The 14,093-nt window shown below is 40.3% G+C and overlaps 1 protein-coding gene and 1 pseudogene across 1 annotated transcript; one reads left to right on the top strand and one right to left on the bottom strand.

Annotated features, from left to right (window-relative positions):
* The first annotated feature begins 460 nt into the window (after positions 1-460).
* Positions 461-1,567, top strand: LOC115777284 (G2/mitotic-specific cyclin-B2-like; annotated as a pseudogene).
* A 1,608-nt stretch (positions 1,568-3,175) lies between these two features.
* crybgx (crystallin beta gamma X) lies at positions 3,176-12,113 on the bottom strand. Its single transcript, XM_030725204.1, has 6 exons — positions 11,995-12,113; positions 11,513-11,561; positions 9,857-9,978; positions 8,646-8,781; positions 3,543-3,682; positions 3,176-3,354 (listed from the first exon to the last, which is right to left on the bottom strand). Exons 1-6 carry the CDS (start codon positions 12,036-12,038, stop codon positions 3,222-3,224), a joined length of 624 nt encoding a protein of 207 aa, XP_030581064.1. The 5' UTR covers positions 12,039-12,113; the 3' UTR covers positions 3,176-3,221.
* Positions 12,114-14,093: the final 1,980 nt, after the last annotated feature.

The raw sequence follows: 14,093 nt of genomic DNA, 5'->3' as shown, positions 1-14,093 counted from the left end.
ATAGTGGGTGATGGGTCTGTGTACTTTTTGGTCATTCGTTTTTCCATTTTGAAAACAGATCATGGAAAACACTTTTAAAGGGGAGTTTTTCCTTCCCACTGTTGCCAAATGCTTGCTCATAGAGGGTCATTTTGACTGTTGGGTTTGCACTGTATTTATTGTAGGGTCTTTGCCTACAGTACAAAAGGCCTTGAGGCGACTGTTGATTTGGCGCTATACAATTAAAATTGAATTGAACTGACAATGACTGGAGGAAGAGCCTGTGTTAGGACAAACAGTGGCTCAAAGATGGTGTGCAGAACAAAAATAATGACATCACAGTTAACTCCAGTCACCCTGTGGTGAATTAACCAACAGTTATCAGTATTTCTGATCAAATCACACATTTCCAAATGGAGTTTCCTGAACAATCAACATCATCTATAAAAAGAATGAAAAAAAAATTTTTTTTTTTAAGGTAATGTCTTCCTCCAGCTTCCAGCACCAGCTGCTGTTGTCTCTGACTTATATAAGAGTGTCTCCTCAGGAGCAGCAGGCGATACAAAGCAACTACATGCAAGGCTACGAAATCACTGACCGCATGCAAATGCTTCTCATCGATTGGCTTGTCCAGGTTCACTCCAGGTTCCAGCTTCTGCAGGAGACTCTATACTCCACAGTTGCCATCCTGGACCATTTTCTTTGTTGCCTCTGGCTTTGTGACCTGTATCTAAGAAGCTGCTTCCTCCTGTGCTGCAGGTCCAGGTGGTTTCTCGCAGGAAGCTGCAACTTGTTGGCGTTTCCGCCATGCTGGTGGCATGGGGCCCATGAGCAGCAGATTTTGAGGAGCCTAAAATTTCAGCTGGGGCATCCTCTCCCTTTACACTTCCTCAGATGGGCTTTCAAAGTGGCAAATGTGAGTTTCTGCATGAATCTGATGTGAAGAAGATTTTGTATATTGTATTGAACCAGCAACTCCTGCTACTTCACATCTTGACCATTTATCATCCATCCATCCATGCATCCATCCTCTTTTTTCAGGGTCGTGGGTGGACTGTATAAAAAAAAGAAGCTAAGTGATGTGTAAGTGTTAGTTACATGTGGACATGCATATATGTGTCAGTCTGATGTGGAGCGTTACGCTGGCCAAGTACCTGATGGAGCTGACCCTGCTCAGCTACAGCATGGTGAACTATCAGCCTTCTGAGGTCACTGCTGGACCCTGGATGAGTTTAAAGCCACTCATTTCATTCATGTTGTTTTTGTTCCTTGAGTCTGGATGTTTAATTGACCTTCCCTCAGTCTCCCACACAACAGCACTACTCTACCTAAAACAAGGTCCAGCTGAAGCCCATCCTGCAGCACTTTGCCCAAAAATGTTATGATGGTAAATGAAGGGAAAATTAAGTTAAAGGTGAGCTGACTGAAAATGTACGTGGTCAGAAGCTGGTGTGTTTAAATACAGACTGACAGTGAGTATTTGTCTCTGCAGGTTGTGGAGAACATTTATTCAAGCAACAAGCTACTCAAGATCATTCCTCAGGTGAAATCCTCGACTGTCACAAACATGGCAGCAGCTCTACTCTGAGTCTAAACTGATCTCCACGGTCTGTTCAGAATTTGAGCTATTTGCTTTGGTGTTTTCTAATGCAGCTTGAACTGCAGATGAAATTATGTATGAGCTGAAAAATGGTTGACAAGCTTCCAGTCAGATGTGCGCAAACTGTTTATGTGAAGCAAAATGCCCCAGAGTTGTTTTTTTCTCTTCCTTAACTCTTTATTTTTTCCTCTAATCAAATATTTTAGACTATTGGATGATAAAATTGCCTGCTGGGCAGCACACAGTTCTGAATCTTTCATGCCTATTTGCACGTGTATGTAATATACCTTGTTTGTAGATCTAAATAAAGTTTGAGATGTTTTTTCTGAACTTGCCCAAGGATACTTTGGCATCCAGACTGGAGCAGCCAGGAATCAAACCACCAATCTTCCAATTAGTAGATGACCTGCTCTACCTCCTGAGCCACAGCCACCCCAGTAATAGAGTGCCACGGTTGCCTATAGTAAAACTTGCAAAGCAAACTGGAAATGGAGAAGTAAAAGTTGTGCCTCAGCTAGTATGTTTCAAAAGGTGCAACTTTTACTTTGAAGGCAGTCTCCATTTCTGCTTTGTAAGGTACTTCTCACAGGTTCAGTACAGCTCAAAGAGTAGCTGGACAGTGTTCATAGACAAGTCCATCGGTTACATTCAGACTACAACGACAGTAGCATGCTAGCCATCACAAGGTTTTTCCAACTGGTTGGGGAATGTACATTTTTCCCTACTGGCAGCTGGCGTGGCTGGAGCTTTATTCACTAGATCTTTTATTGTCACCATGCTTGTCACATGTCCAACATGGCAGACAAGTTAACATCACGTGGTTAGTGGTCACATGGCTGCAAAACCTCAGTACATCATAATTGCTTTTTAAAACGTTTGATACTTTTCTGTAAACTAAGGCTTTGAAAAGGTTTTTGACCCTGGAGGGTATACTTTGCTACCATCTTTTATGTTGTGAAATTTTCCTGTAGTTTTCAATTTTGGATATCTATGACTTATAAAGGTAAATGGACTAGTTCTTATATAGCTCTTTTCTACTCCATCCGAGCACTCAAAGCACTTATGCAACATGTTGACATTTACCCCATTCACACAAGCACTTTCATGATTAACTAAGCTAAGTGCTTTTATTATCTAACATTCACACTCCAACGCTTGTGTCGTAACTTGGGGTTCAGTATCTTGCCCAAGGATACTTCGGTATGCAGCCTGGAGCAGCCAGGAATTGAACAGCTGATCTTCCGATCAGTAGGTGATCTATAATGTGTCTGGTATTGCATAACCATCAGTTATCTTCACATAGGCCTAGATTAATTATAAAAGTTTACTTATTAACAGTATTTCTAATAACAAAATGGGCAAAGTCATTATATACTTGCTCAGTAACACAGTGTTCAACAAACTCTTCATGTACAAACAATTTCCTCGGAAATCCATTGAACTAAGGGGCACATGAATGCAGTCCCAAAAATTCTGATCCAACCAAAAGAATCAAGTTATTTATACCCAGAAGTCTTTGAATAAAAGTAATCAAAATGAAGAATAGACACCAAAAACATTTGTCTTTTAACAGTTTATTGCTAAAAATATGTCTGTGTATAAAGCTGACAAGTTTCATGTGTGATGTTATTAGCTCATTAGTTCAGTTGAAGCGGACTCTGCGCATGGAGCCAATGGTGCTGTTCTGGCTGCCCCAGTCAGAGAAGTTGTTGTAATCACGCTTTTCCAGGATGTAGTGGGGTCCTCTGTAGTTGGGCTCCTGATACACCACCCACCTGTAATACACACACCGACAATGGTTAGATCACTGCGGTTCAGGTGGTTCAGGTGGAAAAAAATCCATTTAATTTGATTCTTATTTTTTAGTGCAGTAAAGTGTGAAAACAGATTCAGACTGATTCTGTAGTGATTAGAGCCAGCAGCCAACTGGGAATGACAAAAACCAGGTTGGATAATCACTCACGCTCCTCCGAGCACACGAATTGAGGCAACTCTGTTGAGGCTGTAGCGGCTCATCAGGTTGGGGATGTCGTCCTGGATCTCCATCTTCTTACCAGAGTAACCAGCTCGTTCAAACAGCTGAGCTCTGGCAGAGCCGTTGTCCTAGAAATCACAGAGATACAATAGGGGAAATGATTATTTGACCCCCTGCTGAATTTGTAAGTTTGCTCACTTACAAAAAAATAAACAGTGTCTCTAATTTTTTATGGTAGTTTCATTTTAATAGAGAAGAATATCAACCAAAAAACCAAAAAACAAACAAGAAATGTCATGACATAAAAGTATTAAATTGATGTGTATGTTATTGAGTGAAATAAGTATTTGATCCCCACAACCCAACTATAACCCAAATATAAAATAACCATCAATTGCCAATGGTGGATCAGCCCGAAATTAGATGGGAGGAGCTTGTTAATGATCTGAATGCAGGTGGGACCATAGTCACCAACAACACCACTGCTCAAGAAGGCACATGTACAGGCCTGTCTGATGACAGCCAAGAAACCTAAAGGATTTAGAGAGTTTCTGTAAAGAGGAGTAGGTCAAAATCCTTCCTGAGATGTGTGCAAACCTAGTGACCAACTACAAGAGACTACAAAAGACATTTCTTTGGAAGTGAGCAAACTTACAAATTCAGCAGGGGATCAATAATTTCCCCTTCTGTAAACGGCTGCTGAGTGTGGGTACGTGTGTGTCTCAGTGGCTGCTGTGTTTTTGAATAAGTTATGCTACTGCTGAAATAGGATACTGTAATCATATTGACATGTTAGTTATTTTAAGAGAATATGAAACTTTTTCAGTTGGAAATACCTTTTATGTTTAGTTGCTACAACTTGAGGTGGATTGCACTCCACCACTTTGAATCAACTTTCAATCAACAGACGAGGTGCTAAAGCAACACTCTAGTCCAGTAGGTTGCAACTGTGCCTTTATAATCTGTTGTATGCCAATAAAACTCAAACTTGTCTGTGTAGATTCTCAGTTATCCAGGTCATAGTAGTCTCTGGAGCTTGAAAAAGGCGCCTGGACTTCTTTTTGTTTCTTGAAGACGTTTCACCTCTCATCCGAAAGGCTTCTTCAGTTCTCAACCAAATGGTGGAGAGACCCAGGTATTTAAACCCCTGTGGGCGTAGTCCCCTGGAGGTGGTTATGACCCTCTATTGATCATGTGCTTGAACACATGTGCCCAGGTGTGAAGGGGGCGTGGGTCATATTTAATCAGTGGTTTCAGTTGAAACCAACTTAGGACTCCGCTCCATTGTTTCCTGTGGCCTATTGAGGTCACTGGAACAAAGGTGTGAATGGGGGTTGAGACGTCTGGGAAGGGAGCTCAGGACAGCACTGTAAGCGGGGGAAAGTTGGTGACGTAATCCACCTCCTCTGTTCAATGATGGTTGTTCACAGTGGACATAGATGGCTTCTTTCACTCCTCTTTCAAACCATCTGTTTTCCCTGTCCAAAATGTGAACATTGGCATCCTCAAAAGAGTGCCCTTTTTCCTTCAGATGCAGATGTACTGCTGAATCTTGTCCTGTCGAAGTGGCTCTTCTATGTTGTGCCATTCGTTTGTGAAGAGGCTGTTTGGTTTCACCAATGTAGAAGTCCGAGCACTCTTCACTGCACTGAACAGCATACACTACATCGCTGATCTTGTGTTTGGCGGGTTTGTCCTTGGGATGAACCAGTTTTTGTCTTAGGGTGTGACTTGGTTTGAAGTATACTGAGATGTCATGCTTGGAGAAAATTCTTCTGAGTTTCTCTGACAAGCCTGACACATATGGGATGACAATGTTGTTCCTCTTGTCCTTCCCATTCTCTGTAGTTTGTGTTTGGCCTTCATTCCTGTGCATCTTAGCTGATTTGATGAAGGCCCAGTTGGGGTAACCGCATGTTTTGAGGGCTTTCTTAATGTGTGTGTGTTCCTTATGCTTCCCTTCTGCCTTAGAGGGAACACTTTCCGCACGGTGTTGTAGGGTCCTGATCACCCCAAGTTTGTGTTCCAGAGGGTGGTGGGAGTCAAAGAGGAGATACTGGTCTGTGTGTGTGGGCTTCCGGTAAACTTCAATGTTGAGGCTTCCATCTTCCTCGATAAGCACCGCACAGTCCAGGAATGGTAACTTGTTATCTCTGGTGTCCTCCCTGGTAAAACGTATGTATTTATCCACTGAGTTAATGTGACGAGTGAAGGCTTCTACTTCTTGGGTTTTGATTTTGACCCAGGTGTCATCTACATATCTGTACCAGTGGCTAGGTGCCATCCCTTTGAAAGAACCAAGAGCTTTACTTTCCACTTCCTCCATGTAAAGGTTGGCTACAATGGGAGACAATGGGAGACACTGGGAGACACTTCGACCCATTATCAGCAGTATAAACTCGGTCACCTACAACATTTCCAAACACCTCGCCACCATCTTATCACCGCTTGTTGGCATCACACCCCACCACATTGAAAACTCTACAGATTTTACTAACAAGGTCCAGAATCTTGTACTGGATCCAGATGAAACCATGGTGTCCTTTGATGTGGTTTCACTTTTCACTTGCATACCTACAACTGAGGCAGTGGAGACCGTCAGAAGACGACTACAGGAAGACGATTCCTTACTGAACAGAACCAGCTTCACCCCAGATCAGATTTGTGCACTTTTAGATCTCTGCCTTACCACAACATATTTTAAATACAATGATGGATTCTACAGACAGAAGCATGGATGTGCCATGGGCTCCCCAGTGTCTCCCATTGTAGCCAACCTTTACATGGAGGAAGTGGAAAGTAGTGTATGCTGTTCAGTGCAGTGAAGAGTGCTCGGACCTCTACATTGGTGAAACCAAACAGCCTCTTCACAAACGAATGGCACAACATAGAAGAGCCACTTCGACAGGACAAGATTCAGCAGTACATCTGCATCTGAAGGAAAAAGGGCACTCTTTTGAGGATGCCAATGTCCACATTTTGGACAGGGAAAACAGATGGTTTGAAAGAGGAGTGAAAGAAGCCATCTATGTCCACTGTGAACAACCATCATTGAACAGAGGAGGTGGATTACGTCACCAACTTTCCCCCGCTTACAGTGCTGTCCTGAGCTCCCTTCCCAGACGTCTCAACCCCCATTCACACCTTTGTTCCAGTGACCTCAATAGGCCACAGGAAACAATGGAGCGGAGTCCTAAGTTGGTTTCAACTGAAACCACTGATTAAATATGACCCACGCCCCCTTCACACCTGGGCACATGTGTTCAAGCACATGATCAATAGAGGGTCATAACCACCTCCAGGGGACTACGCCCACAGGGGTTTAAATACCTGGGTCTCTCCACCATTTGGTTGAGAACTGAAGAAGCCTTTCGGATGAGAGGTGAAACGTTTTCAAGAAACAAAAAGAAGTCCAGGCGCCTTTTTCAAGCTCCAGAGAAAACTCAAACTTCTTCTGCCATAGGCATGATCAAAGATGGACCCACTGGTTTGGTTTGTGCCATTTTGAACCCTTGAGATGGACATTTTTGTTTTTGCCATCTTTTTGTTTTGAAATTGGATGTGATGAGCGAGAGGATCTGGTCAAAGAAGAAATAAAAGGTACCTATACTGGAGTATACCCAATTTATAATGTGCATTTGTGACAGCCTGCCTACGTTCCCTCATATTAACAGGCTACATACCACAGGCTAATTAAACCATTACTTAAAAAGTTGTTACTTGATCCTGCTTTCTTAGCTAATTATAGACTGATTTATAACTTTGCTTTTATTTAAAAAGTTTTATTTAAGAAGTTTATGTAAAAGGTTGTCATTGATAATTTACACAATAATGTTTTATCTGAAGAGCTTCAGTCAGGATTCAGAATTCATCACAGTACAGAGTACTTAGTAAAGGTTACACATTATCCTCTTTCGGCCTCTGAAAATGGACACATATTGGTGCTTGTCCTGCTAGACCTGCAGCATTCAATACTGTTGAACATAATATTTTATTACTGAGATTAGAGCATGCCTTAAAGAGCAGTGGTTTGAATCATGTTTATTTGATACATTCCAATTTGTGCGTGTAAATGGGGAGTCTTCCTCACACACAAAAGTTAGTCATGGAGTGCCACAGGGTTCCATGCTGGGACCAATACTTTTTACATTATACATGCTTCCGTTCGGCAGTATTATTAGAAAACACTGCATACATTTTCGGTGCTATGCAGATGATAGACAGCTGTATTTAACTATGAAGCCAGATGATATAAATCAACTATTTAAACTGTAGGGATGTCTTAAAGACAAAAACTCCCTGAAAAACTTCAAGCTGATCCAAAATGCTGCAGCAAGAATATTGACAGGCCCAGCTCCCAGTTAGGATTAGGGAGATCAACACCCTCTCTATTTTTAAGATAAAGCTTAAAACTTTCCTTTTTTGATCATGCTTATAGTTACACTTTCTGTGTTTATACACCACTCTGAATTTAATCACTAATTATTAATCTCTGGCTCTTTTTTACGGCATGTCTTTTGTCCTGTCTCCCTCCCATCACCCCCAACCGGTTGTGGCAGAAACTGGTTATGCCAGAAGTTTCTTCCTGTTAACAGGGAGTTTTTCCTTCTCACATTGACACCTGTGCCCAATTAAGAATCACCAGGTGTCTTTGGACAGTAGGAACCAACTCACCATTGTTAAGGTTGATTTTTCTATTTAAATTGTTTTCTTCTAATGCCATAAATATTTCAAGTGTATGCATTTGTAACCAAAACCTTGAGTAAACATTACACTGTATAACAGATTATACTTTTAGAAATATGTACAGATAAAATAAGATGTATCTAAGACAAGATGTATATAAGATGTATGACTTTTACAAAGCCAACAAAATAGTAATAAATTATTAAAAAGTTATATATTACTATATTTAAAGCCCTTGACATATGCAATCCATGTACAGCAGACATGGATTGCATATGTCAAGGGCTTTCCTTGTAAAAGGCAGAGACAGAAAGAAGATCTTCCTATCAGACTGACTGTCCATGTCTTTTCTTGCACCTGTAATGGCTGTGTGTTCTGTAACTAATGTGTGTTTTTGTCTTCCACCTGTTTGACAGCACGGACAGAGGAGATGTGGTCCCCCTGGGCACACCATTTATCGTAGCAGTTGTACTCGCCCCTGTCAGACATGTCCCACAGGTACTGACGTCCCCGGAAGTTTTCATGCTCATAACCCACCCATCTTTAAGCGAGAAGAGAGAAAAAAGTCAAAAATGGATGCACATAGCAGCAGTGGCAAGAAACAACAACAACAACAACAGAGGAATATTTTCCTGCAACTTGCTGTCAAACCTCATAATAAACTTTGCAAAGTTGTGTTGCAGCCTTTCGAATTGGTCATTAAACAATTTCCTCAAAGTTTGGTGGGTACAAGAAATCTCATAAATCTACGAGTTTAATTTACATACTCGGCCACTCTTCCAAGTATAAAACATGTTTGAAATATTGTCTGTATTCAAATAGGTGATGAACACTGCATTAAACATTTTGATATTTTGCTGAACCACAAAAATTTGCAAAAATTTAATCCGAATCTAGTGTAATTTGTTTAATGAATTTTGTGTTTGTTTGTTTTTTTTGTCTCTTATGAGACAACAAATTTTGTCATAAATCTTCAAATGCTGTGCAATTTTAATTTTTTTTACTTTTAACATCTAGACATGGTTTTATCTGCAAAACCAAATTCTGGGTTTTAATTAATTTAAAGGTCTCACTGCCAAAAGTATTCATCCTTTACAACTATAACAGCTTCAACTCTTCTGCAAATGCTTTCCATGAGGTTTAGGAGTGTGTTTATGTAACTTTTTGATCATTCTTCTAGAAGCTCAGACTGCTGGCTTACTTGTGGTTCCTAGGATACTTAAGAGTAGAATGGGAGGCAGAGCCTTCAGCTTTTTTCTGGACATTATTTAGTATTTAGTTTAATTTATTTAATTTTTTGGTATTTGGTTTGTTTGTCTCGCATTCGTGCTGTTTGAATGAAAGCTGAGCCATGTACACACACACACACACACACACACACACACATGTGTATCTTTATACTGTACTCTTTTCAAAACAGTAACTTTATGAATGCCTGCATGTGTGGACTCTAGGAGACATCTGTAAATTGTAGCTACTAACAACCTGGGTTAGACTACTTAGATGGGCATTTCAGATACTTAGCTGTGACCTACTTTTTGGATAACTTTGGACACCAGTATGTGCTGCAGTGGCCTGCTGCCTGTTTTAAGTGGACCATTTAAGAGTAAACTTACGCTCCACTCTCCACCTGGACAGAGTTGCATCTCTCTGGGAAGTTCTTGTCACTGAGCCTGGTGCAGTCAGCGCTCAGGTCCAGTTTTCTGCCAGCGAAGTTCCGCTGTTCAAATAGGGTCACCTGAGAGCAGAGACAGCACAAAAATAGCGTGGGTTACACTTTATCAAAAAACAGGAACACCAAAGATCCTGCTGGGATGTTAAAACTGCATAAAATGGTGGTGTTCCTTATTTGGGAGTATTTTACTGATATTGCATTTACAAAGTTTTAAACTTTGTGGGAGCATAACCTTCATGTGAAGCTCCTGTGTTCTTAAATCCAGTTTGATATGAACACTGTTTCATTAATGTTTTTGAACATTTTATTATAGAACCAACAATAAACATGCAGCTATTATCTATTTTTTGTTTTTTTTCAGTTTTTACAGACGTTTTTACATTCTGCAGTGACATGTCATCCCATCTGGTTTGCGCTTAGTAGGACCATCATTTGTTTTTCAACAGCACAATGACCCCAAACACACCTCCAGGCTATGTAAGGGCTATTTGACCAAGAAAGAGGGTGATGGAGTGTTGCGTCAGATGACATGGCCTCCACAATCACCTGATCTAAACCCAATTGAGATGGTCTAGGATGAGATGGACTGCAGAGTGAAGGCAAAGCAGCCAACAAGTGCTCAGCACTTCTGGGAACTCCTTCAAGACTGTTGGAAAACCATTTCAGGTGATGACCTCGTGAAGCTGACTGAGAGTGAACAAAGCTGTAATTAAAGCAAAAGGTGCCTACTTTGAAGAATGTAAAATCTAAAACATATTTTGGTTTGTTTAACACGTTTAATTTTACTACAAGATTCCATATGTGTTCCTTCATAGTCTGGATAACTTCAGTATTAATTTATTTTTCGGAAAAAAATAAAATTCAAACACTGAATGAGAAGGTGTGTCCAAACCCTTGACTGGTACTGTATATGACAGTAATTATAATCTTCTCACCTAATGCCCAGCATTTTTTTTAATTGAATTCAGTTTTATTTAAACAAAGAAAAGTAATAAGTAATCTCAGAGCAATTCACAAAGTCAAGGGAGAAATCCAGTGATTCCCCTCGCACATTTGGCAGTGGGAAGAAAAAAAAATCTTTTAACGGGAAGAACAGAATTATTTGGTTAATAGAGAGGACAAGAAAAAACATATCCCCAAAGTGACCTGTTCCTGTTGAAGTGTTTGTCAGCATTAAGAAATGGCATTTGAAAAGTAACAACTTTGAGATGTGATGCTAAGACTTTTAAATGTCTTGAGCATCGTATGATGAATCGTATCCATCTCCACTGTACTGGGATGAACACAATTTGGTAAAAACAGAAAAAATTGCTCTTTTAAACCAGAATTTATGGGTTGATACAATCTTACCTTCTCTACTGGCAGTAGATAAGTTTGTTTTTCTGGGGGTTTTTTTGTTTGTTTTTCCCTTTAGTTAAAAATGACCAACATGATTTCTCAGTTTCTCAGTAGTTACAATTAACTTACTGATGAGCTGACCATCATAATTATATGCCACAGAATTAGTTTTTTTTTAATTTTTTTTATTCTGGTCACTTTATATTAAGGAACCAATCTATATACTTTGACAAAGTAACTACATAATTGTTTGACTCACCCTCCCACTGGACCCGTAGAAGGCACGTTGGAGCACAGACCCCAGCTTGCTGTAGATATAGAAGGTTTTGAGTGAATAATCATAACCTAAATACATACACACAGTTAATAATCAAGACATAAACTACAGCAATCAAAGAATCTCCCTGGTCTGTGTTTGGGGACCAAAAGTGAAAACTTTAGCCTCTGAAAATATTTTTTGTCACTGCATTTAACAATTATTGCTGCTTTTCTTTTCATACTATTTTCATGTAGCACCATTATCTTGCACTTTAAAATGTAAAACAGTATGTGTGCATACAGCCATCTTCACTTTCCATGTGAAAATGGTTTTTGGGAAACTGGTGTTGTAGGCATCACAGAGAGTACAGCATGAGAATCAGCAGGAAACTGGCTGTGAAGCCACAGGCCCAGCCACCTCAACACCATTAGTGGGTGTCTCACTCTGTGGGCCGTGGCCAGATCACGGCACTCTCAACATACCTGGTTTGTTGGACTAATCCTGGGACCTTAGTAAAGATGTTCATGTCAGCTCTGCAAGGCTACAATAAAGCCCCTTAAATATGGCCAGCTGAGGTGAGCGGACAAGTACTAGAAAACTCAGAGTGTTTCTGCAACAGTCGTCGGGCCCTAGTGTCATTGATATGCTAAACTCACGCTGTCTCCTCTTTCCACAGCTGCAAACACTGCAACCACAAGCAGTGCACAAAAAACCCCATACAAACACACATCCAGTGAGCAAGTAAAACAGATGAGTGAAGATACACAAACACAACAAGCAGAGAGAGAGAGCACAGTTTCAGCAGGCCAACATTAAGTGAGAGTGCAGTGCCAACAGTTTTGGTTTTGAACAATTCAGCGTTTTCTCTGCTGCAACAATGCTTTGTAAACAATGCATCTTATGATAATGGTTGTATTCATGCTTAGTGTAGGGCCCCACTCCAGCACACTGTATTCACTGAAGAGGTCATGACCCTAAGCAGAGCTGTAGTGAGCTTCTACTATATGATTGTTTCACCTCTGTGAACCTGAAAAGATTATAATGTTCTGATGATTTCACCTTCTGGTTTCAGATGACCCAGCAAAAATGACGAGGCTTCCTGAATCTTGTTGGAGAGGGTAGCATTGGCAAATGTTATTTATTTAACCATTATTTGACCAGGACATCTTTTCTTTCTTTTTTTTTTTCAAGGGAAACCAGGCCAGAACCACACTGTGTGTCATCAGTGAGCTTGTCATGGTTGCTACGGCAGGCAGGAAAGGCAGACCCCAAAAGCAGGACTCAGAAAAAAGTGAAAAATGAACTTTAGGACTTTATTGAAAACTAGGACTGTATAAACAAATAAACTGGGCTGGTCTGTGGCCAGAACTAAAACTAAGGGGTACACAGAACAGAGACAGACAGACAGACACACACACACACACACAGCTGGAACATAGACAACAACACATCAAAGAACAGAAGAAAACTGGGGGCTTAAATACACATTAGGTAATCAGGGCAAGAGGAAACACCAGGGCAGAGCAGGTGAAGCAAACGAAACTAATAACGGAGGAAGCAAAACTAAACACAAAGCACAGGGAACACAAGACTGTCAAACTAAAACAGGAAGTGACTAGACAAGGTACACATAGACTTGACACAGGGAAACACAATGGACCAGAAATAAATAGGAATACAAAAGAGAACTAATAAACATAATCAGAGAAATAACTGAAATAGAACCAAAAGAACACAAAACACTGGGCCACCGGCCCAGGACCATGACAGAGCTGATTTAATTTCAGAGTGTATCTGAATCAAGGGGTGGATCCTGGAAATGTTTTTCAATCCCAGCAGTTCGTGGAAAGGCACGCCAGGCAATCCCAGGCTATTAGTGGACCCCAGTCCCTACCAAAACAACCCTGAACCTTTTTAACTCCTAAAGAAAAACTCCCTAAAGAAGCTCAATTTAATCTCCATTTAACTCCATTTAAATTATTACAGGAACCATCACTCCTGTGCTCCAGCAAACTATCTTACATAACACAAGTTTATCATATTAAAATGCTAATTGATAATTTCCAGTTATATTGGCTGAAAACTGTTCTCCTAATTAAAGAAAAAATATGATGCAAATGCTCAGTTTTATGGATGCATAATGCATTCACTTGACAATTTTTTTTCTTGCTTTTCTGAATTAACAGGATACCTATCTTGGAAATTCCAATATTTTTTAATTTAAAAAAATATGCTCTGCTTTACTGAATTCATGAGATATCTTAAAATTTGCTGATTTGAATGCTTGATTTCATGAGCAATAATGACACTGTCCCAAATAACTGAAACACTGGGCGATATTGGCATATTTGTGTAAAATAGATGGTTTGTCTGCTGGATGTTTCTCCAGGATCACTGGAACTGATGTGGCTGTGGGATGTGAAAGGACGCATTCAGGCTGCTATGTGGCAGTTCATGAAATCAAGTTTTTAAGTCAATAGATGCTCCCCTGGGATTTTAAGAGAAACTGGACTTTTTTAATTAAAAAATTTCCAAGATAATGATTCCAATGATTTAGAACAACAGAACTTGGCTGTACCAG

Source organism: Archocentrus centrarchus, unplaced genomic scaffold, assembly GCF_007364275.1.
Source record: "Archocentrus centrarchus isolate MPI-CPG fArcCen1 unplaced genomic scaffold, fArcCen1 scaffold_48_ctg1, whole genome shotgun sequence".
Taxonomy (NCBI): Eukaryota; Metazoa; Chordata; class Actinopteri; order Cichliformes; family Cichlidae; genus Archocentrus; species Archocentrus centrarchus.
The sequence above is the reverse complement of the archived record's forward strand: the minus strand, read 5'-3'. Positions and strand labels throughout refer to the sequence as shown.